The following is a 24005-nucleotide window of genomic DNA, read 5'->3' on the forward strand; positions in this document are numbered from 1 at the left end:
CCAACCCCACTGGGTGCCCCCCCCCCCGCCCTATAGGCGACCCCTAACCCTATGGAGACCCCCCCCCGATCCCCATAGGGACCCTCCCAGCCCTATAGGGCCCCCCTTCACCCCATTACCCCCCTAAATCCCATAAAGACCCCCCCAAACCCCATAGGGACCCCCCTGAAAACCCCATAAATCCCCCAGGGACCCCCCCCCTTTTCCATAGGGACCCCCGCCTTTAACCACAATAACCCACCCCCAAAGCCCCCTCCCCTAAAAAATCCCCCTCCCCTAAAAAAAATCCCCCTCCCCCCTCTACAAAGCCCCGCCCACCCAAATTTGGGGTCCCCCCCCCATCCCCTGGGGGGCGTCCCCCCCCCCCAAAACTCTCCGTTTTTAACCCTTTATTCATCGCGTTCTCCCGCAGAGGAAAGCTTACAGCCGCCGCCTGTACACGGTGCCCCACACCGGAAGGGGGGGGGGGGGAGGAGGCCGGGACCCCCCCCACACCCCCAAAATCTCCCCCCCACCCTAACAACGCCCCCCTCCCCCCAACCCCACCGGGGTCCCCCCCCAGCCCGGCACAAAGCACCTTTGCATAGATCGTGTTGAAAAGGAACCTATTTTACATGGGGCTGTACAGGGGGCCGCGCCCCCGCCAATGTACACGGGTAAAAAACGGCCCCCCCGGGGCCCCCGCCCACGCCCCCCCTCCGAGGGACGCCGGCTCCCGCCGCAAGATGGCCGCCGGGAGGGACGAGATGGCCGCCAGGCGGGCGGAGGCGCCGGGGGGCAAGATGGCCGCCGGCTCCGACAGCCGCTGGAGTCAAGATGGCCGCCGGGTTGCATGGGGCCAAGATGGCCGCCGGCCTGGGGGTCCACGTGGGTTAAGATGGCTGCCAAGGAGTCACTGCAGCCTGGTTCAAGATGGCCGCCAGCCCCGGTGTCCGTTGGAGCCAAGATGGCCGCCAAGGCGGATGTGTGTTGGGAGCAAGATGGCCGCCACGTCCTGTGCCGTCTGGAGCCAAGATGGCCGCCGGTTGCTGAAGCCAAGATGGCTGCTGGATCCGTGCCCACTGAGAGCAAGATGGCCGCCGGCGGCAGCGATCGCTGGGGCCAAGATGGCCGACATGGGCAGGACGAAGAGGACGCCGCTGAGATGAGGTTGAGGCAAGATGGCCGCCAGGCCTGGCACCCACTGGGAGCAAGATGGCCACCAGGTCTGACATCACAGGGTTCAAGATGGCCGCCTCTTCTGACATCACTGCATTCAAGATAGCTGCCAGTCCCAATGCCCACTGGGAACAAGATGGCCGCCAGCTCTGACATCACGTGGCTCAAGATGGCTGCCTCTTCTGACATCACAGCATTCAAGATGGCTGCAAGCTCTGACATCACTGCATTCAAGATGGCCGCCAGTCCTGAGGCACACTGGGAGCAAGATGGCTGCCACTTCTGACATCACATGGTTCAAGATGGCCGCCACCTCAGACATCACTGCCTTCAAGATTGCCGCCAGCCCCAACGCCTACTGGGAGCAAGATGGCTGCCATCTCTGACGTCACATGGCTCAACATGGCCGCCTCTTCTGACATCACGCGGCTCGAGATGGCTACCAGCTCTGACATCGCTTGCTTCAAGATGGCTGCCAATCCCAATGCCCACAGGGAACAAAATGGCCGCCAGCTGTGAGGTCATGTGGTTCAAGATGGCCACCAGTCCCTAGGCACGCTGGGAAAAAGACAGCTGCCACTTCTGACATCATCACGTGGTTTAAGATGGCCGCCTCTTCTGACATCACTGCGTTCAAGATGGCCACCAGCTCTGACATCACAAGGTTCAAGATGGCCGCCTCTTCTGACATCACTTCCTTCAAGATGGCCGCCACCTCTGACATCACAGGATTCACGATGGCCACCGGATATGACATCACTGCGCTCAAGATGGCCGCCGCCTCTGACATCACTAGCCTCCAGGTGGTGGCCGCTTCCTCTGACATCACCGCATTCAACATGGCCACCGGATGTGACATCACAGGGCCCTGCCACACACCTCTGACGTCACTAACAGCCTCCAGGCGGCCATCTTAGGCCCTCCAGCGGCCATTTTGGGGGCGGCCATCTTGGGGGAGGCCACCCGCCTCAGCCAGTCAGAGGGTGCCAGGGCGGCCATCTTGGACGGCGGCCATCTTGAAAATTCGGCCATCTTGGATGTCGGCCATCTTGAAATCTCGGCCATCTTGGACGTTGGCCATCTAGAAACGTTGACTATGTTGAACGTCGGCCATCTTGGGTGCCGGCCATCTTGGACGGCAGCCATCTTGAAACACCGGCCATCTTGAACGTCGGCCATCTTGGATGCCGGTCATCTTGCGATGCCGCCCGGCGGCCATTTTGGAGCGCCCCAGGAGGCCATTTGGGCCGCGCCCTCTCCGCTCGCTCGGCCGCCGCACCGTCGGCCATCTTGGGCTCACCCCCTCGCGGGGCTCCCGGGGCGTCCGCGCCGCCCAGCTCCGGGTGCCCGTCGGCCATCTTGCCGGCCCCCTCGGGGGGCAGCGGGGGGTCACGTCTTGGCCTTGCGGCCCCGCACGACCACCGCCGCCGCCGGGGGGGGCTCGGGGGGCGTCGCGGGCCCCCCGGGCGCGTTGGCGGCGGCGGTGGCGCATCGCCGCGGGGGCTGCCGCCGCCTCCTCCTCCGGGCCGGCGGCGGCGGGGGCCGGCGGCGGCGGTGCCGCGGAGCCCCCCCGGCCCCTCTACGGCGCCGCTTGGCGGGGGGGGGGCCGCCGGCGGGGGGCCTCGTCCCCGCTGCCGCCGCCGCCATCGTCGGAGGAGGAGGAGGAGGAGGAGGGCGGCGGCGGGGAGCGGCGGCGGCGGCGCCCGGGCTCGCGCTCCAGGGGGGCCATGAGGGGCGCCCCCGGGTGGCGCCGGGTGCTGCGGGGGGCCGGGGGGGGGCGAGGCGCTGCTGTCGGGGGACGCCCGCTTCGGGGGGCGCCCGCGCCGCCGTTTCCCGGGGCTGGCCGGGGCGGCGGACGCCGAACCGGCGCCGGTGCCGCCGCCGCCGCGCGCCGGCCGCCCCCGCCGCCGCTTGCCGGGGGGGGAGTGGCGGCGTCGGGGCCCCCCCCGCCGCTTCGGGGGGCGTCCGCGGCGGCGCTTGGGGGGCGCGGGGCTGCCGGCGGGGCTGGCGGCGGGCGCCGCGTCGGCGTCGTGGCGGCGGCGGCGGGGCCGTCCCGGCGCGGGCGCCTCGAGGACGGTGACCAGGCGGCCCGGCAGCTGCCGCAGCACTTTGGCGGCCGGCCCCGGCGCGCGGCTCTGCCGGATCTCCACGTCCGCGCTGCGGCGCCGCCGGGGGCCCCGCGAGGGGAGGCGGGGGGGCGCCGGCGTCACGCTCGGCGCCTCCGACGGCACCGGGGAGGCCGCGGGAGGGGTCGGCGGCGCCGGGGGAGGCGAGGCCGCGCCGGAGGCCGCCGGTGCCGGTGCTGGCGGCGGCGGCGGCGATGCCGCGCCGGACGGCGCCGCGTTCGCCGGGTTGGGTGCCGGGGAGGGCGGTAGAGTCACCGGGGTGGGGGCGGGCGCCGGCGGCGATGTCACCGGCGTGGCGTGGGACGTCACTGGCGCCGCCGGTGGCGTCGCCGGCGTGGCGTCGGGCGGCGCCGGCGGTGGGGGCGGTTGCGGCGGCGCTGGGGCCGGGGGCGTCGGCGGCGTCGCCGGCGGCGCTTTGGTGGTCGCCGGGGCCGGTTGTGCCGTCACCGGTGTCGTTTGCGCCGTCACCGGGGCCGCTTGCGACGTCACCGGTGTCACTTGCGACGTCACCGGAGCCGGCGGGGACGTCACCGGCGCCGGCTGCGACGTCACCGGGGCGGCGGGGGGCAGCGGCAGGGCCGCGGGCGGCGGCGCCGCGGGGACTTGCGTCATCAGCAGCACCGCCGGCGTCGGCGATGACGTCACCGGCGCGGCGTGTGATGGCGGCGGGGCGGCCGGCGGTGTGGCCGGCGCCGCTCTCGCCGTGGCCGGCGTCCCGGCTGGCGCCCGGGGGGACGTCCCGGCCCCCCGCGGCGACGTGGGCGGCGTCCTCGGCGACGTCGGCGTGGCGCGCGGTGACAGCGGCGCCCGCGGCGCCGGCGGGGCCGGTCGCGGCGCCGGCGGCGGCGGTGGCGTCGCCGTCGCGGCCGCCCGCAGGCGCTGGCTGGCGCGGGTGCCGGTGCGCTCGGGGAGGGGCCGGGGGGGGCCCCGGGCCCTGCGGGGCCGCCGGGGGCCGGGGCCTTCGTCGCCGGCCACCGCCGCCGCCGCCGCCTCCTCCTCTTCCTCGGCCGGCAGCCGGAAGCGGCCCTCGCCCTTGGCCTGGTCGATGTCCTTGCGCGCCGCCTCCACTTGCTCCTGCGGGGGGGGAAGGGGGCACCCATAGGTGCTCAGACCTGGAACAGGGACCTAAGGGTGCCCCAACCCCATAGCCAGACCCCCGCGGGTGTCCCTTGTGCCACAGTGGATGCCGCCCAGTTCATACTGGAGTCTCTCCAGTTGTTACTGGGAGCTGCTGGGCATCCCCCAGCCAACCCCGGAGCACCCATAGGTGCCCCCACCTATCACAAGGACCTAAGGGTGCCCCCACCCCATAGCCGGACCCTCATGGGTGTCCCTTGTCCTGTAGAGGGTGCCCCTTCAGCTCATACTGGTCTCTCCCCAGCTCTTACTGGGAGCTACTGGGCATCCCCTAGCACCCCCCGGAGCACCCATGGGTGCCCCCACCCCATAGCCAGACCCCCGTGGGAGTCCCTTATCCTGTGGTTAGACACCACTGGGTGCCCCCCGGCTCCTACTGGTGTGTCCCCAGTTGTTACTGGGAGCTGCTGGGTGTCCCCCAGCCCCCCCCGGAGCACCCATGGGTGCCCCCACCCGTAACAAGGACCTAAGGATGCCCCCACCCTATAGCCAAACCCTCATGGGTGTCCCTTGTCCCGTAGTGGGTGCCCCCCAACCCATACTGGTCTCTCCCCAGCTCTTACTGGGAGCTACTGGGCGTCCCCCAGCGCCGCCCCCCGAGCACCCATGGGTGCCCCCCACCCACCTCGGCCTGCTTCAGCTCCTCGCGGCTGACGTCCTCCAGCGAGGCCTCCAGGAAGTTCATGGCGTAGCGCTCGATGGGCGTCAGCTGCGGCACCGCGCGGCGCCGTCACCCCGAGGGTCCCCAACGTCCCCCCCCCCGGGGCTGTCACCTCCCCCCCCCCGTGTCCCCTCCTGGGCGCTCGATGCCCCCAAAATCCCCCCAAAACGGCCCCGAACGTCCCCGACAACCTCAGTGGCCCCAAAGGTCCCCGATGGCCCCAAATATTCCCAAATGTCCCCAATATCCGCAAATGTCCCCAAATGTCCCCAAATGTCCCCAAATATCCCTAAACGTCCTCAATATCCCCAACATCCCCAATGTCCCCAAATGTCCCCAATATCCCAAAATATTCCAAATGTCCCCAAACGTCCCAAATATCCCCAAATATCCCCAATATCCCAAAATATTCCAAATGTCTCCAAATGTCCCAAATGTCCCCAACATCCCCAAACGTCCCCAAATGTCCCCAACGACCCCAAATATCCCCAACGTCCCCCATGTCCTTGACACCCCCAAAGCATCTCCAATGTCCCCAACGTCCCCAAATATCCCAAATGTCCGCAACGTCCCCAAACGTCCCCAAACATCCCCAACGTTCCCAAATGTCCCCAATACCCAACATCCCCAAATGCTCCCAATGTCCCCAAATATCCCAAATATCCCCAAATACCCCTAAACGTCCCCAATATCCCCAACGTCCCCAAATATCCCCAACGTCCCCAACACCCAACATCCCCAAATGCCCCCGATGTCCCTAATACCCCCAAATATCCCCAATGTCCCCAAATACCCTTAAACGTCCCCAATATCCCCAACGTCCCCAAATATCCCCAACGTCCCCAAACATCCCCAACACCCAACATCCCCAAATGTCCCCAATATACCCAAATATCCCAAATGTCCCCAAATACCCTTAAACGTCCCCAATATCCCCCAACGCCCCCAATATCCCCATGTCCTCGATGTCCCCAACGTCCCCAAACGTCCCCAACGCCCCCGATGTCCCCAACCATCCCCAACGCCCCTCGTGCCCCTCCCGGCCGCTCCCTTCCCTTTTTCCCCGCCTCCCCGTGCCCCCCCATGTCCCCCGTGTCCCCCCCGTGTCCCCCGTGTCCCCTTTGTGTCCCCGACCTGCTCGACGAGGGCGGCGATCTCCTGCTCGGCCTTGGAGAGCTCCTCTTCGGCCTCGCGGGCGCCGCGCTCCTCCTCGGGGCTGAGGCTCTCGCTGAACTCGGCCAGCGCCGCCACGTGCTCCGCCCGCGCCTGCGAGGCCGCCCGGATGTCCTCGGGGTCCTCCGCCCCGCACAGCGCCTGCCACCGTCGCCACGGGGAGCGTCAGGGCCGGGGCGGGGGTGTCGGGGACGTCGAGGGGACATGGGGGGCGCAGGGGTGTTGGGGACATCGAGGGATGTAGGGGTGTTGGGGACATCAGGGGATGTCGGGGTGTTGGGGACATCAGGGGATGTAGGGGTGTTGGGGACATCAGGGGATGTAGGGGTGTTGGGGACATCAAGGGACATGGGGACGTTGGGGACATCAGGGGACAAGGGGATGTTGGGGACATCAGGGGGACATCAGGGGGTGCGGGGTTGTTGGGGGCATCGAGGGACGTAGGGGTGTTGGGGACATCAAGGGACATGGGGACATTGGGGACATCAGGGGACAAGGGGATGTTGGGGACATCAGGGGGACATCAGGGGGCGCGGGGGTGTTGGGGACATCGGGGGACGTAGGGACATCGGGGACATCAAGGATGTAGGGGTGTTGGGGACATCGGGGGGCGCGGGGGTCTTGGGGACATCGGGACATAGGGGTGTTGGGGACATCAAGGTACATGGGGACATTGGGGACATCAAGGGACAAGGGGATGTTGGGGACATCAAGGGACGTGGGGACGTTGGGGACATCAAAGGACGTAGGGGTGTCGGGGACGTCAAGGGGACATCGGGGGGCGTGGGGGTGTTGGGGGCATCGAGGGACGTAGGGGTGTTGGGGACATCAGGGGACGTAGGGGTGTTGGGGACATCAGGGGACGTAGGGGTGTTGGGGACATCGAGGGATGTGGGGACATTGGGGACATCAAAGGACAAGGGGATGTTGGGGACATCGAGGGATGCAGGGGTGTTGGGGACATCAAGGGGACATCGGGGGGCGTGGGGGTGTTGGGGACATCAAGGGACATGGGGACATTGAGGACATCAAGGGACAAGGGGATGTTGGGGACATCAGGGGGACATCAGGGGGCACGGGGGTGTTGGGGACGTTATGGGACGTAGGGACGTTGGGGACATTAAGGGATGTGGGGACATTGGGGACATCAAGGGACACAGGGACGTTGGGGACATCAGGGGACGTAGGGGTGTTGGGGACATCAAGGGACGTGGGGACATTGGGGTGTTGGGGACATCAAGGGGACATCGGGGGTGTGGGGGTGTTGGGGACATTAAGGGGACATCAAGGGACGTGGCGGTGTTGGGGACATCAAGGACATGAGGACATCAAGGCCTGGGACACGGGGACACGGGGACGTTGGGGACACCAGCCACCCGACGGGGACACGGGGGACATCGGGGGCACTGAGGACATGGGGGGGTGACAACGTGGGGCCATCTTGGGGACGTCACTGGGGACACAGTGAGGGCGTCGTTGGGGACGTCGTTGGGGACATCGTTGGGGACACGGGGACGCGGGGACACGTTGGGGACACGCTGGGGACGCACGGCCCGACCTGCTCCAGGATGTGCGTGCGCCGGCTGGCCGCGGGGTCCTCGTCCTCCTCCTGGGGACCGTCCCTGTCCCTGTCCCTGTCCCTGTCCCTGTCCCTGTCCCTGTCCCTGTCCCTGTCCCTGTCCTTGCCGTCCTTGTCCCCGTCCCGCTCGCGGCGCCCCGGCTCGTCCGGCGCCATGTCGAAGAGCTCACGGATCGTTTGCTTGGGGACAACGAGGGGACAACGAGGGGACCGTGAGAACGCCGGGGGGGGGGGGGAGGGGGGGGTCGCCCGCAGCCCCCTGCCCGCGTCCCTTCGGTGTCCCCGAGGGCCACCGCCTGTCCCCGAGGGCCACCGCACATCCCTGAGGGCCACCACCCGTCCCCAAGGGCCACCATGTATCCCCTCGGGCCATCGCCTGTCCCCTTGGGCCACCACCTGTCCACGAGGGCCACCACACATCCCCAAGGGCCACCGCATGTCCCCGAGGGCCACCACATATCCCCTCGGGCCACCGCCTGTCCCCGACGGCCACCACATATCCCCAAGGGCCACCACATATCCCCGAGGGCCACCACATGTCCCCGAGGGCCACCTCATGTCCCTGAGGGCCACCATGCACCCCGAGGGCCACCATGCACCCCGAGGGCCACCACCCGTCCCCTCAGGCCACCACGCATCCCCTCGGGCCACCACACACCCCCATGGGCCACCACGCGTCCCTGAGGGCCACCGTGCACCCCCTCGGGCCACCACCTGTCCCCAAGGGCCACCATGCATCCCCTCGGGCCACCACACGCCCCCATGGGCCACCACGTATCCCCAAGGGCCACCACGCATCCCCAAGGGCCACCACGCATCCCCTCGGGCCACCACACGCCCCCATGGGCCACCGCGCGCCCCCTCACCTGCTTGAAGTAGGCGGTGGTGAAGTTGCCCCCCTCGATGGCCATGTCCCCCAGCATCCTCTTCTGGTTGGCCTTCTTCAGGATGTTCTCCTCCACCGTCCGCTCGCTGATCAGCCTGGGGGCGCCGCCGAGGGGTGAGGGGACGGCCCCGGGGGGCGAGGGGATGTCCCCGAGGGGCCGCCAAGGGGCAAGGGGACGGCCCCAAGGGGCGAGGGGACGTCGAGGGGCGAGGGGACGTCCCCGAGGGGCAAGGGGACGTCCCCGAGGGGTGAGGGGACACCGAGGGGCCGTCCCCGAGGGGCAAGGGGACGCCGAGGGGCGAGGGGGATGCCCCCGAGGGGCGAGGGGACACCGAGGGGCCGTCCCCGAGGGGCGAGGGGCCCGCCCCGCACCGGTAGATGTGGACGTCGCGGGTCTGGCCGATGCGGTGGCAGCGGTCCTGCGCCTGGGCGTCCATGGTGGGGTTCCAGTCGCTGTCGTAGAAGACGACGGTGTCGGCCCCCGCCAGGTTGACGCCCACCCCGCCGCTGCGGGTGGAGAGGATGAAGCAGAAGATGCGCTTGTCGGCGTTGAAGCGCTCCATCAGCGCCTGCGGGGGGGGCGGGGGGGGAAGGGGGGCACGCGTCAGGCCCCCGCGGGACCTATAGGAGGGTCCCCCGGGGGGTGAGGGGGGCCTATAGGGGGCGGGGAGGCGGTGGGGGGGTGCTAGGAGGGGGACGGGGAGCACGGGTCGGGCCCAGGAGGACGTCAGGGTGGGTTGGGGTTGGGTTGGAGGGTGGGGGGACACGTGGGGAGCCTATAGGATGGTGTCTGGGGCATAGGGACCCTATAGATGCTCCTAAATATCTTAATTCCATACAGGAAGATGTCGGGATCCCATAGGGGAAGGTGCCAGGACACCCAGGTCCTGCCCAGGAGGACGTCAGGGTAGGTTGGGATTATGTTTGAGGGTGGGAGGACACGTGGGGACCATATAGGATGGTGTCAGAACACGTATGGACCCTATAGATGTGTTCCTAAACATCTTAATCCCATATAGAAAATGGGTAGGATGTCGGGATCCCATACAGGAAGGTGATGGGACACGCGGGTCCTGCCCAGGAGGACGTCAAGATGGGCTGGGGTTGGGTTTGAGGGTGGGGGGATATGTGGGGACCATATAGGATGCTGTCTGGAGCACGGGGACCCTATAGATGTTCCTAAAGATCTTAATCCCATATAGGAAGATGTCGGGATCCCATAGGGGAAGGTGCCAGGACACCCAGATCCTGCCCAGGAGGACATCAAGATGGGTTGGGATTGGCCTTCAGGGTGGTGGGACACATGGGGACCATATAGGATGGTGTCAGAACGTGTATGGACCCTATAGATGCTCCAAAAGATCTTAATCCCATATAGGAAGATGTCGGGATCCCATATGGGAAGGTGATGGGACACCCGGGTCCTGCCCAGGAGGACGTCAAGATGGGTTGGAGTTGGGTTGGAGGGTGGGAGGACACGTGGGGACCCTATAGGATGGTGTCAGAACACCTATGGACCCTATAGATGGTCCTAAATATCTTAATCCCATATAGGAAGATGTCAGGAGCCCTTATAGGAAGGTGCCAGGACACCCAGGTCCTGCCCAGGAGGACGTCAGGGTGGGTTGGGGTTGGGTTTGAGGGTGGGAGGACACGTGGGGACCCTATAGGATGGTGTCAGAACGTGTATGGACCCTATAGATGGTCCTAAAGATCTTGATCCCATATAGGAAGATGTCAGGAGCCCTTATAGGAAGGTGCCAGGACACCCAGGTCCTGCCCAGGAGGACGTCAGGGTGGGTTGGGGTTGGGTTTGAGGGTGGGGGGACACGTGGGGACCCTATAGGATGGTGTCAGAACACCTATGGACCCTATAGATGGTCCTAAATATCTTAATCCCATATAGGAAGATGTCAGGAGCCCTTATAGGAAGGTGCCAGGACACCCAGGTCCTGCCCAGGAGGACGTCAGGGTGGGTTGGGGTTGGGTTTGAGGGTGGGGGGACATGTGGGGACCCTATAGGATGGTGTCAGAACGTGTATGGACCCTATAGATGGTCCTAAAGATCTTGATCCCATATAGGAAGATGTCAGGAGCCCGTATAGGAAGGTGATGGGACACCCGGGTCCTGCCCAGGAGGACGTCAGGGTGGGTTGGGGTTGGGTTTGAGGGTGGGGGGACACACGGGGACCCTATAGGATGGTGTCTGGGGCACGGGGACCCTATAGACGTTCCTAAAGATCTTAATCCCATATAGGAAGATGTCGGGATCCCTTACAGGAAGGTGCCAGGACACCCAGATCCTGCCCAGGAGGACGTCAGGGTGGGTTGGGGTTGGGTTTCAGGGTGGTGGGACACACGGGGACCATATAGGATGGTGTCAGAACGTGTATGGACCCTATAGATGGTCCTAAAGATCTTAATCCCATATAGGAAGATGTCAGGAGCCCGTATAGGAAGGTGATGGGACACCCGGGTCCTGCCCAGGAGGACGTCAGGGTGGGCTGGGGTTGGGTTTGAGGGTGGGGGGACATGTGGGGACCCTATAGGATGGTGGCAGGGTGCGTGTCCCCATGCTGGGGACAGGCGTGTCACCACCACGTCCCCTAGGTCCCTATGGACCTCTACATCCCCTCCGTGACCTCCACAACCCCCCCATGACCTCCCTGTCCCCCATTTTGGCCACCAAAGCCCCCAACGGGCCCCACCTCCCCACGGAACCCCACCTACAAGGAGTCCGGTCCTGCCCGTTTGTCCCCAGGGTTGGGGACACGAGTGTCACCACGGCGTCCCCTAGGTCCCTACGGACCTCTACGTGCCCACCACGACCTCCACATCCCCTCCAAGACCTCCCCGTCCCCCATTTTGACCACCAACCCCCCCCAATGACCCCCGCGCCTCCCTCCGCGGACCCTCCCCGCGCCGCCCCTTCCCCGCCGACGTCCCCGGGGTGGGGGTTCGGTGCCACCCGCGTCCCCCCCGTGTCCCCCCCCCCCCACCTGGCGCTGCTCGACGCGGGTGCTGCCGTCCAGGCGCAGGTAGATGTGGCCGTGGTAGGTGAGGAAGCGCTCGAGGACGTCGAGCATCCGCGTCATCTGGGTGAAGATGAGGACGCGGTGGGCCCCCGCCTTCAGGCGCCGCAGCAGCACGTCCAGCGTCTGCAGCTTCCCTGGGGAGGGGGGGGACGCCGGGGTCACCGGGGAGGGGACGCGCCCCTGGGGGGGTGGGGGGGGGAGGGGAGGGGGCGGTGGGGGTTGGGGGGGGGGGCGGTTGGGGACGTGGGGGCTTCGTTGGGGACGTGGGGAGGTTGTTTGGGGGCACGGGGGCGTCGTTGGGGACATCACTGGGGACATGGGGGCGTTGTTTGAGGGCATGGGGACGTGGTTGGGGACGTGGGGACATCATTAGGGACGTGGGGACACCATTAAGGGACAGGGGGACACCATTAAGGGACAGGGGGACACTGTTGGGGCCATGGGGACATCGTTGGGGACACAGGGACATCATTGGGGACTTTATTATGGACACGGGGACATTGCTAGGGACGTGGGGACGTTGTTTGGGGACATGGGGACATCGCTGGGGACTTCATGATGGGCATGGGGACATTGTTGGGGACATGGGGGCGTCATTTGGGGACAGGGGGACATCGTTAGGGACACGGGGACATCATTGGGGACATCATTAGGGACATGGGGACACCATTAAGAGATGTGGGGACACTGTTAGGGACATGGGGACATCCCTGGGGACATCCTTAGGGACACGGACACAGGGCACGGGGACGTCACCGGGGCCATGGGGACGGCATCGGGGGGGGGGGGTGAGGACAGCGCCCGGGGGGGACGTGGGGACATCGGCACGGGGACGTCACCCCTGGGGCGGGGACAGCCCGGGGGGGCCACCAGGGAGGTGACACCGACGGCGGCCTCGGCGTCACCCTGGGGCCCCGATGTCCCCAACACCCCCGGTGTCCCCAACGCCCCCGGTAACCCCAACGCCCCCGGTGTCCCCAACAATCCCAGTGTCCCCAGCACCCCCGGTGTCCCCAACACCCACAAAGTCACCAAACGTCCCCATTGTCCCCGACATCCCAAATGTCCCCAGTATCCTCCATGTCCCCAGTGTCCCCGTTCCCCCTGGTGTCCCCACCATCCCCATTGCGCCCGCTGCCCCCAGTGTCCCCGTTGCCACATTGCTCCCAGTGTCCCCATCCCCCTTGATGTCCCTGATGTCCCCCCTGCCCCCGATGTCCCCACTGTCCCCAGTGTCCCCATTCCCCCCGCTGTCCCCAGTGTCCCCACTGCCCCCATTGTCCCCATTCCCTCAATGTCCCCAGTGTCCCCATTCCCCATTGCTCCCAGTGTCCCCATTCCCCCTGTTCCCCCCGCTGCCCCCAGTGTCCCCCCCGCTGTCCCCTATGTCTCTGTTGCCCCATTGCTCCCAGTGTTCCCATTCCCCCCGATGTCCCTAATGTCCCCATTGCTCCCAGTGTCCCCATTCCCCCCGTTCCCCCCGCTGTCCCCAGTGTCCCCCCGCTGTCCCCAATGTCTCTGTTGCCCCATTGCTCCCAGTGTCCCCATTCCCCTTGATGTCCCCAATGTCCCCCATTCCCCCCAATGTCCCCAGTGTCCCCATTCCCCTTGCTGTCCCCACTGCCCCCACTGTCCCCGATGTCCCCATTCCCCCCGCTGTCCCCAGTGTCCCCATTCCCCCCTGGTGTCCTCACTGTCCCCACAGCCCCCAATGTCCCCATTCCCCCACTGTCCCCAGTGTCCCCACTGTCCCCATTCCTCCCATTCCCCCCGCTGTCCCCAGTGTCCCCATTCCCCTTGATGTCCCCAATGTCCCCATTGCCCCTGATGTCCCCATTGCCCCATTCCCCCCAGTGTCCCCATTCCCCTTGATGTCCCCAATGTCCCCATTGCCCCTGATGTCCCCATTGCCCCATTCCCCCCAGTGTCCCCATTCCCCTTGATGTCCCCAATGTCCCCAGTGTCCCCGTTGCCCCATTGCTCCCAGCATCCCCATTCCCCCCGTTGCCCTCGCTGCCCCCAGTGTCCCCGTTGCCCCATTGCTCCCAGTGTCCCCATTCCCCTTGATGTCCCCCGATGTCCCCACTGCCCCCAATGTCCCCACTGTCCTCATTCCCCCTGCTGTCCCCGGTGCCCCTGTTCCCCCCACTGCCCCCAGTGTCCCGCTGTCCCCAGTGTCCCCATTCCCCTTGATGTCCCCAGTGTCCCCACTGCCCCCAGTGTCCCCATTGCTCCAATGTCCCCAGTGTCCCCGTTGCCCCATTGCTCCCAGTGTCCCCAGCGTCCCCCCGCCGTCCCCCCGCCCGGCGCACGTACCGCAGTCGTACTGGATGAGGCGCAGGTCGGGGAAGTGGCTGCGCATGCTGCTCAGCACCCGGTGCAGCGCCCGGCTGCGCGGGGCCACCTCCGCCCGCAGCCGCTCCTCCAGCAGCGCCCGCTGCCGCTGCCGCCAGGGCGCGGGGTGCGACGTGTGCAGCGCCACCGGCGGCGCCTCCACCGGCGGCAGCACGAAGATGAACCTGGGGGGGACACGGGGACACGTTGGGGACACGTTGGGGACACTTTGAGGATATGGGGACACCCTGGGGACACCCCGGGGACATGGGGACACCTTGGGGTCATGGGGACACGAGGGGTGCGACATGTGCAGCGCCACCGGTGGCAGCACGAAGATGAACCTTGGGGACACCTTGGGGACATGGGGACACCTTGGGGACACCCTGGGGACACCCTGGGGACACCCTGGGGACACCCTGGGGACATGGGGACACCTTGGGGACACCTTGGGGACACCCTGGGGATACCCTGGGGACACCCTGGGGACACCCTGGGGACGCCTTGGGGACACCCTGGGGACACCCTGGGGACACCCTGGGGACACCTTGGGGACACCTTGGGGACACCAGGACAGGGGACATGGGGACACGGGGGGTCCCCAGGGGTTGGGGGCTGCTTTTGGGGGAGCTCAGGGGACACCGGGTGGCCTCCGGGTGGCCTTGGTCCCCTGGGGTGGCCTTTGTCCCCTCGGTCCCCTCGGGTCCCCTTTGGGGTCCCCTCTGTCCCCTCCCTGTCCCCTCGGGTCCCCCCTCGGGACGCTTCTGTCCCCTTCGGGGTCCCCCGTAAAAGGGGACAAGGGGGGGGGGGGGTAAAAGGGGGGGTAAAAAGGGGACAGGGGGGTAAGGGGGAGGTAAAGGGGGGGTAAAGGGGCGGGAAGGGGGGGGGTAAAAGGGGTAAGGGGGGCAATGGGGGGGCAAAAGGGGACAATGGGGGTAAAGGGGAGAGTAAAAGGGGGGGTAAAGGGGGGGTAAAAGGGGGGGTAAAGGGGGTGAGGGGGTTATGGGGGGGTTGGGGGGTAAAAGGGGGGTTAAGGGGGTAAGAGGGGGTAAGGTGGGGTAAAGGGGGTTAAGGGGGCTATGGGGGGGATTGGGGGGTAAAGGGGGGGGTTTAGGGGGTAAGAGGGGGGTAAGGGGATTAAGGGGGTAATGGGGGGGTAAAGGGGGGTAATAGGGGGTAAAAGGGGGGTGGGGGGGTAAAGGGGGGGTTTAGGGGGTAAGGGGGGGAAAAGGGGGGGTGAGGGGGGGGGGTAAAAGGGGGGTAAAAGGGGACAAGGGGGGTAAAAGGGGTAAAGGGGGGGAAGGGGGGTGAGGCGTTATGGGGGGTTGGGGGGTAAGGGGGGGGTTAAGGGGGGTAAAAGGGGCAAAGGGGAGTGAAGGGGGGGTAATAGGTGGGGTAAAAGGGGACAGGGGGTAAAAGGGGTTAAAAGGGGATGACGGGGGGTAAAAGGGGGAAAGGGGGGCACAAGGGGGTAATGGGGGGGTAAAAGGGGGGGTGAGGGGTAAAAGGGGGGTTTAAAGGGGGTTGGGGGATAAGGGGTAAAGGGGGGTAAAAAGGGGGGCGATGGGGGGCAATAAGGGGGGGGTTGGGGGGTAATGGGGGGAAAAGGGGGGTAAAAGGTGACGGGTGTGGGGTGGGGGGGCGATAAGGGGGGCTGGGGGGGATTTGGGGGGGGGTAAAAGTGGGCGATGGGGGGTCCGGGGGGGGGATTTGGGGGCGATGGGGGTGCTGTGGGGGCGATGGGGGGGCTGCGGGGGTAATAGGGGGGCTGGGGGGGGTCCGTTTCGTTCTCCCCCCGGTACCTGTCGAGGAGGGGCGCCAGCTGCTGCAGCCGCTGCGGGGGGGCCAGGATGGCTCCTGCCAGGCCCCCCCGGTCCCAGAAGGCCTCCAGGCGCCGGGGCCGGGGGGCAGCTGGGCCAAGCGGCAGCGAGCCAGGCCCGCGGGGGTGCCGGGAGCTGGGGGCGGGGGGACGACGGCGGCGACGGGGAGCCGGGGGGGCCTCGGCGGGCTCCCCGAAGGTGTCGGCGGGCTCCGGGGGAGCCCGGGGGGGGCAGCAGGGTGCAGAGGCGCAGCACCTCGGTGCCGTAGACGGGCGCCAGCCCGCAGCGCAGCTCGTTGAGGCGCAGCAGCCGCTCCAGGCGCTCGGCGCGGGCCCGGCCCCGCTTCGCCTCCAGCGCTTCCTGCGGGGGGGGACAAAAAAATTATTTGGGGGTGGGGGGGGGGGTCGGGGGGGACCCCCCTGGAGGTCCCGGGGGGTTTGAGTTAAGGGGAGGGGAAGGGGAAGGGAGGGGAGGGTTGGGGGCATGGGGTGGGGTGAGGGAGAGTGAGGGGAGGGTGAGTCACCCCCCCTGAAAATATCTTAGGGCCCCCCCCGTAAAATTTACGGCCCCCCCCAAAGTTTAGGGACCCCCAAAGTTTAGGGACCCCCATAAAATTTAGGGACCCCCCAATAAGTTTGGGACCCCAATTCCATCCCCACTGAGCTTTGGGGACCCAAATCGCCCCCTAAAATGTCTCAGGGACCCCCTAAAATTTAGGGACCCCCCACAAAGTTTAGGGACCCCTCTTAAAATTTAGGGACCCCCATAAAATTTAGGGACCCCCCATAAATTTAGGGACCCCAATTCCAGCCCCAATAGGCTTTACAGACCCAAAACCCCCGTAAAATATCATAGGGGCCCCCCAATAAAATTTAGGCCCCCCCACAAAGTTTAGGGACCCCCACAAAGTTTAGGGACCCCTCATAAAATTTAGGGACCCCCAAAATTTAGGGGCTCCCCAATAAAATTTAGGGACCCCAATTCCATCCCCAATAGGCTTTACGGACTCAAATCCCCCCCCAAATAACTTAGAGACCCCCCCCAATAAAATTTAGGGCCCCCCTGAAAATTTACGGACCCCCCCACAAAATTTAGGGGACCCCATAAAATTTAGGGACCCCCCAATAAAATTGAGGGACCCCCCCATAAATTTAGGGACCCCAATTCCACCCCCAATAGGCTTTACAGACCCAAACCCCCGTAAAATATCACAGGGCCCCCCAATAAAATTTAGGGCCCCCCCCCAAAGTTTAGGGACCCCCACAAAGTTTAGGGACCCCCATAAAATTTACGGACCCCCAATAAAATTTAGGGACCCCCCATAAATTTAGGGACCCCAATTCCGCCCCCAATAGGCTTTAGGGACCCAAATCCCCCCCCTTAAAAAATTTAGGAGCCCCCCCTAAAATTTAACCCCCCCTTAAACTTAGGACCCCCCCAAAATTTAGGAACTCCCCAAAAATTTAGGGACCCCCCAAAAATGTAGGGACCCCCCTTAAATTTAGGGACCCCCCCCTTAAATCTAGGGACCCCAAATCCCCCCCATGTACCATTTAGGGCCCCCCCACCCTCCCCCAAAAAATCGGGTGCCCCCCGGTGCTTACCAGGTAGAAGGGGGGAGCGCGGGGGGGCGGGGGCTGGCGCCGCGGGGGGGCCGGGGGGGGCGGGCGCCGGGGGGGGCTGGGCCCGGCCCCTCGGGCTCCTCCTTGGTGCTGGGGGGCGCCGGGGGGGCCCCCGGGGGGGGGCGGCGGCGGCGGCGGGGGCGGGGGCGTTGAGGTGGGGGGGGCCGGCACTGGGGGGGGAGAGAGAAAAAGGGGGGGGGGTTAAGGGGGGCACCCCATAACCTGTAGGACCCCCCCAACTGATGGGGCACCCCAAAACCTCCAGGACCCCCCATTTATGCCCCCCCCACCCCCAAACCCCCAGGACCCCCCATTTCCCCCCCCCCCACCCCAAAACCCCCAAGGACCCCCCATTTCCCCCCCCACCCCAAAACCCCCCATTTATGCCCCCCCCAAACCCCCAGGACCCCCCCCATTTATCCCCCCCCCCCCCAAACCCCCAGGACCCCCCATTCCCCCCCCCTCCAAAAACCCCCAGGACCCCCCATTTCCCCCCCCCCACCCCAAAACCCCCCCATTTATGCCCCCCAACTTATGGGGCACCCCAAAACCCCAGGACCCCCCCATTTGTGCCCCCCCCACCCCAAACCCCCCAGGACCCCCCATTTCCCCCCCCACCCCAAAACCCCCCCAATTTCTGCCCCCCCCCCCCCCTGCCCCCCCCCCCCCACTCACCCTGCAGCTCGGGGCCGGGCGCCCGGGGGGGCAGCGGCGGCGGCTGGGGGGGGGCGGCGCCGGGGAGGGGGGGGGGGGGGGGCGCGGGGAGCACCCGCAGCAGGGGCGCCCCGGGGCCGGGGGGGCGCAGGGGGCGCAGGGGAGCAGGGGGGCCGGGGGGGGCGCCGCGAGGGGGGCGGCGGCGGCGCCGGGGGGGCGGCGGGGAGGCCGTCGCGGGGGGCCTGGCGCACCACGATCTTCACCACCCCCCGCTGTTCACCAGCGGCGTCGGCACTGGGGGGGGGGGGAAAGGGAGTCAGCACCCTTGGGAGCCCCCGGCACCCTTGGGACCCCCCGCACCCAAGGGACCCCCCGTAACAATAGGACCCCCCCCGAAGCGCCCACCCCCATAGGATCGCCCTCACCCTCTGCGGGACCCCCCCCAAGCACCCTTGGGACCCCCCATGGCACCCAAGGGACCCCCACACCCAAAGGACCCCCGCAGCACCCTTGGGACCCCCCGCACCCATGGAACCCCCCCCGTAACAATAGGACCCCCCAAACCCACTCTGGGATCCCCCCCAGCACTCTTGGGACCCCCACAGCACCCAAGGGACCCCCCGCACCCAGGGGACCCCCCTGTAACAATAGGACCCCCCCCGAAGCGCCCACCCCCATGGGATCCCCCCAATTCTGCTCTGGGATCCCCCCAGCACCCAGGAGACCCACCCTTGGCACCCTTGGGACCCCCCAGCACCCTTGAGACCCCCCCATGGCACCCTTGGGAGCCCCCCGCACCCAGGGGACCCCCCGTAACAATAGGACCCCCCCCGAAGCGCCCACCCCCATGGGATCGCCCTCACCCTCTACAGGACCCCCCAAGCACCCTTGGGACCCCCCTGCACCCAAAGGACCCCCCCGCACCCCTGGGACCCCCCCCCGAAGCGCCCACCCCCATGGGATCCCCCAACCCGCTGCGGGACCCCCCCCCAAGCACCCTTGGGACCTCCCCAGCACCCCTGGGACCCCCCATGGCACCCAAGGGACCCCCAGCACCCTTGGGACCCCCCCCTGTAACAATAGGACCACCCCCCGAAGCGCCCACCCCCACGGGAACCCCCTCACCCTCTGCAGGACCCCCCCAAAGCACCCTTGGGACCCCCCACACACCCAAGGGACCCCCCCAACACCCCCCCCGCACCCAAAGGACCCCCCCGTAACAATAGGACCCCCCCCGAAGCGCCCAGCCCCATGGGATCCCCCAACCCGCTGTGGGACGCCCCCCAGCACCCAGGGGACCCCCCCATGGCACCCTTGGGACCCCCCGCATCCCTGGGACCCCCAGCACCCCTAGGACCCCCCCATGGCACCCTTGGGACCCCCCCCCGCACCCAAAGGACACCCCCAGCACCCCTAGGACCCCCCCCATGGCCAAAGGACCCCCGGAACCCTTGGCCCCCCCCACCCAAAGGGGTGTTAAAGGGGGGATGGGGGGGGGGTTGGGGCACCCCTGGGTGTCCTGGGGGGGGGTTGGGGGGTCCTGGGGGCCCCAAATGGAACTGGGGGGGCTAAAATAATTTGGGGGGGGGCTAAAATAATCGGGGGGCCCTAAAATTCGGGGGGGGGGGGGGAAGACCTCGGGGGGGGCCTAAAAGGGAATTGGGGGGGCCCCCAAGCCCCGGGGACCCCAAAAGAATTGGGGGGGGGCTAAAATAATGGGGGGGGCCTAAAATAATTGGGGGGGTCCTAAAGACCCTGGGGGGGCCCTAAAAGACCCCGGGGGACCCCAAAAGAATTGGGGGGGATCCTAAAATAATGGGGGGCCTAAAATAATTGGGGGGTGGCCCTAAAAGACCCTGGGGGACCCCAAAGACCCTGGGGGGGGCCCAAAGACCCTGGGAGACCCCAAAAGAATTGGGGGGGCCCAAAATAATTTGGGGGGGTCCCGCGGGTGCCCCCCCCTCACCTTGAGCAGCGGCCAGGGGCAGCCCGATGGCGGCCGGGGGGGCGGCGGCCGGGGCGGCGGGCGGCGGCGGCGGCGGGGGGGGCGCGGGGGGCGGCGGCCGGGGGGGCGCGGGGGCGGCGACGGGGGCCAGGAGGGCCACCTGCGCGGGGGGCCAGCAGCGGGTGCTGGGGGCCGGCGGCCACCAGGTGCAGCACGTTGCCTGGGGGGGGGGGGAGAGAAAAACCCCGAATGTCGGGGGGCCCCGAAGGCCCCCCGTCCCGTAGCGCCCCCCAACCCCCGCAGCCCCCCCCGTAACCCCCTCCCCCCCCCGCAACCCGGGGGTAGCCCCGGTAATTCATGGGGCGGGGGCAGCTTCCCCATAACCCCCCCAACCCCATAAATCCCCCATAACCTTCCCATAACCCCATAACCCCCCAAAGCACCCCCAAATCCCCCATAACCCCCCCGACCCCATAACCCCCCCGACCCCATAACCCCCCCCATAACCCTATAACCCCCCCATGACCCCCCAAATCCCCCATAACCCCCCGACCCCATAACCCCCCCCCATAACCCCATAACCCCCCGTGACCCCACAAATCCCCCCATAACCCCCCCCCCAATAACTCACGGGGTGGGGGCGCGCAGGGGGGGCGGCCCCAGCGTGAGCTTCCCCATAACCCCATAACCCCCCAACCCCATAACCCCCCATAACCCCCCCATAACCCCCCCCCCAACCCCATAACCCCCCCCCTGACCCCATACCCCCCATACCCCATAACCCCCCCATAACCCCCCTGACCACATAACCCCCCCATAACCCCCCATAACCCCATAACCCCCCATGACCCCATAACCCCCCCGTGACCCCATAACCCCCCGACCCCATAACCCCCCCATAACCCCATAACCCCCCCATGACCCCATTAGCCCCCCATGACCCCATAACCCCATAACCCCCCATAACCCCCCATAACCCCATAACCCCCCATGACCCCATAACCCCCCCGTGACCCCATAACCCCCCGACCCCATAACCCCCCCATAACCCCATAACCCCCCCATGACCCCATTAGCCCCCCATGACCCCATAACCCCATAACCCCCCCATAACCCCATAACCCCCCCATGACCCCATTAGCCCCCCATGACCCCATAACCCCCCATGACCCCATACCCCCCTGACCCCATAACCCCCCTAACCCCCATAACCCCCATAACCCCATAACCCCCCCATGACCCCATAACCCCCCATACCCCCCCCGACCCCATAACCCCCCACATGACCCCATAACCCCCCACATGACCCCATAACCCCCCCCCGACCCCATAACCCCCCATGACCCCATAACCCCCCCACACCCTCCCCATGACCCCATACCCCCCCCGTGACCCCATAACCCCCTGACCCCATAACCCCCCTAACCCCATACCCCCCGTGACCCCATAACCCCCCATACCCCCCATGACCCCATTACCCCCCCCAACCCCCATAACCCCCCATGACCCCATAACCCCCATGACCCCATAACCCCCCCACACCCCCCCCCCATGACCCCATAACCCTCCCATAACCCCCCATAACCCCATACCCCCCCATGACCCCATAACCCCCCATAATCCCATAACCCCCCCAAATCCCCCCCTAACCCCCCCACAAACCCCTAACCCCATACCCCCCCCCGACCCCATAACCCCCCTAACCCCATAACCCCCCCATGACCCCATAACCCCCCCCATGACCCCATAACCCCCCATGACCCCATAACCCCCCATGACCCCATACCCCCCCCCCATGACCCCATAACCCCCCATGACCCCATAACCCCCGTGACCCCATACCCCCCCCATGACCCCATACCCCCCCATGACCCCATAACCCCCCATGACCCCATAACCCCCCATGACCCCATACCCCCCCGTGACCCCATACCCCCCGTGACCCCATAACCCCCCTAACCCCATAACCCCCCCCACACCCTCCCCATGACCCCATACCCCCCGAACCCCATAACCCCCATGACCCCATAACCCCCCCATAACCCCCCCGTGACCCCATAACCCCCATTACCCCCCGTGACCCCATACCCCCCCGTGACCCCATACCCCCCCAACCCCATAACCCCCCCATAACCCCCCGACCCCATAACCCCCCCGACCCCATAACCCCCATGACCCCATACCCCCCGTGACCCCATAACCCCATTACCCCCCGACCCCATACCCCCCGACCCCATAACCCCCCATGACCCCATACCCCCCGTGACCCCATAACCCCATTACCCCCCCGATCCCATACCCCCCGACCCCACCAACCCCCCCAACCCCATAGTCCCCCTAACCCCATGACCCCCCTGTGACCCCATACCCCCCATGACCCCATACCCCCCGACCCCATAACCCCCCTGACCCCGTAACCCCCCATAACCCCATACCCCCCCCGACCCCATAAACCCCATACCCCCCCCGTGACCCCATAACCCCATAACCCCCCATAACCCCCCGACCCCATAACCCCCCTAACCCCATAACCCCCCCGTGACCCCATAACCCCCCGTGACCCCATAACCCCCCCGTGACCCCATACCCCCCCCCGTGATCCCGTGACCCCCCAACCCCATAACCCCCCTAACCCCATAACCCCCCATGACCCCATACCCCCCGACCCCATACCCCCCTGACCCCATAACCCCATTACCCCCCGTGACCCCATAACCCCATTACCCCCCCGTGACCCCATAACCCCATAACCCCCCCGACCCCATAACCCCCCGTGACCCCATAACCCCATTACCCCCCCGACCCCATACCCCCCCCGACCCCATACCCCCCGACCCCATAACCCCCCCAACTCACGGGGCGGGGGGCGCGCAGCGGGGGGGGGCCCCAGCGTCAGCTTCCCCTGCAGCTGCAGCGTCAGCGCCTTGGCCCCCCCGCGGCCCCCGGGCGCTGCGCCAGGGCCGCCAGCTGCGCCAGGGACACCACCTCGCCCGCTGGGGGCACAGATTTGGGGTGAGAAACGGCGGGTTTGGGAAAATTGGGGGGGGGGGGTTGGGAAACCGGGGGGAATTGGGGTGAGAAACGGGGAGTTTGGGAAATTTGGGGGAGTTGGGGGTAGGAGAAATTGGGGTGAGAAATGGGGATTTTGGGGGAAATTGGGGGTGAAATTGGGGTGAGAAATGGGGATTTTGGGAAATGGGGGGGAATGGGGTGAGAAACGGGGGGTTGGGAAACTGGGGGGGGAATTGGGGTTAGAAATGGGGATTTGGGGGAAATGGGGGAGGTGAAAGTGGGGTGAGAATGGGGATTTTGGGAAATGGGGGGAATTGGGGTGAGAAATGGGGATTTTGGGAAAAGGGGGAATTGGGGGGTGAGGGGGGGTTGGGGGTGCACTGGGGTGAGAAATGGGGGGTTGGGAAACTGGGGGGGGGAATTGGGGTGAGAAATGGGGATTTTGGGACATTTGGGGGTGGGGGGGAATGGGGTGAGAAACGGGGGATGGGAAACTGGGGGATTGGGGTTAGAAACAGGGAGTTTGGGAAAAGGGGGATTGGGAGTCTGGGGGGTTGGGGGGATTGGGTGAGAAATGGGGATTTTTGGGAAATTGTGGGGGTGAAATTGGGGTTAGAAATGGGGATTTTGGGGAATTTGGGGGTGGAATTGGGGTTAGAAATGGGGATTTTGGGGAATGAGGGGATTGGGGGGGAATGGGGTGTTTGGGAAAGGGGGGGTGAATTTGGGTTGAGAAATGGGGATTTTGGGGAATTTGGGGGGCAGAATTGGGGTGAGAAATGGGGATTTGGGGAATTGGGAGTAGGAGAAATTGGGGTTAGAAAAGGGGATTTTGGGAAATTTGGGGAATTGGGGGGTGGGGG

At 66.4% G+C, this 24005-nt stretch overlaps 1 protein-coding gene across 1 annotated transcript in view; it reads right to left on the reverse strand.

Annotated features, from left to right (window-relative positions):
- Nucleotides 1-588: 588 nt before the first annotated feature.
- Nucleotides 589-24005, reverse strand: part of SRCAP (Snf2 related CREBBP activator protein) — a 53794-nt gene continuing 30377 nt past the window's right edge. The window contains 12 exon segments of the mRNA XM_066984249.1: nt 589-4358; nt 5047-5130; nt 6217-6396; nt 7814-8014; nt 8701-8815; nt 9093-9289; nt 11720-11889; nt 14072-14274; nt 15892-16269; nt 17514-17701; nt 22804-22807; nt 22987-23123. Coding sequence (XP_066840350.1) covers nt 2253-4358; nt 5047-5130; nt 6217-6396; nt 7814-8014; nt 8701-8815; nt 9093-9289; nt 11720-11889; nt 14072-14274; nt 15892-16269; nt 17514-17701; nt 22804-22807; nt 22987-23123 — 3963 coding nt within the window. The 3' untranslated portion in view covers nt 589-2252.

Source organism: Anser cygnoides, chromosome 28 (genome assembly GCF_040182565.1).
Source record: "Anser cygnoides isolate HZ-2024a breed goose chromosome 28, Taihu_goose_T2T_genome, whole genome shotgun sequence".
NCBI classification, from domain to species: domain Eukaryota; kingdom Metazoa; phylum Chordata; class Aves; order Anseriformes; family Anatidae; genus Anser; species Anser cygnoides.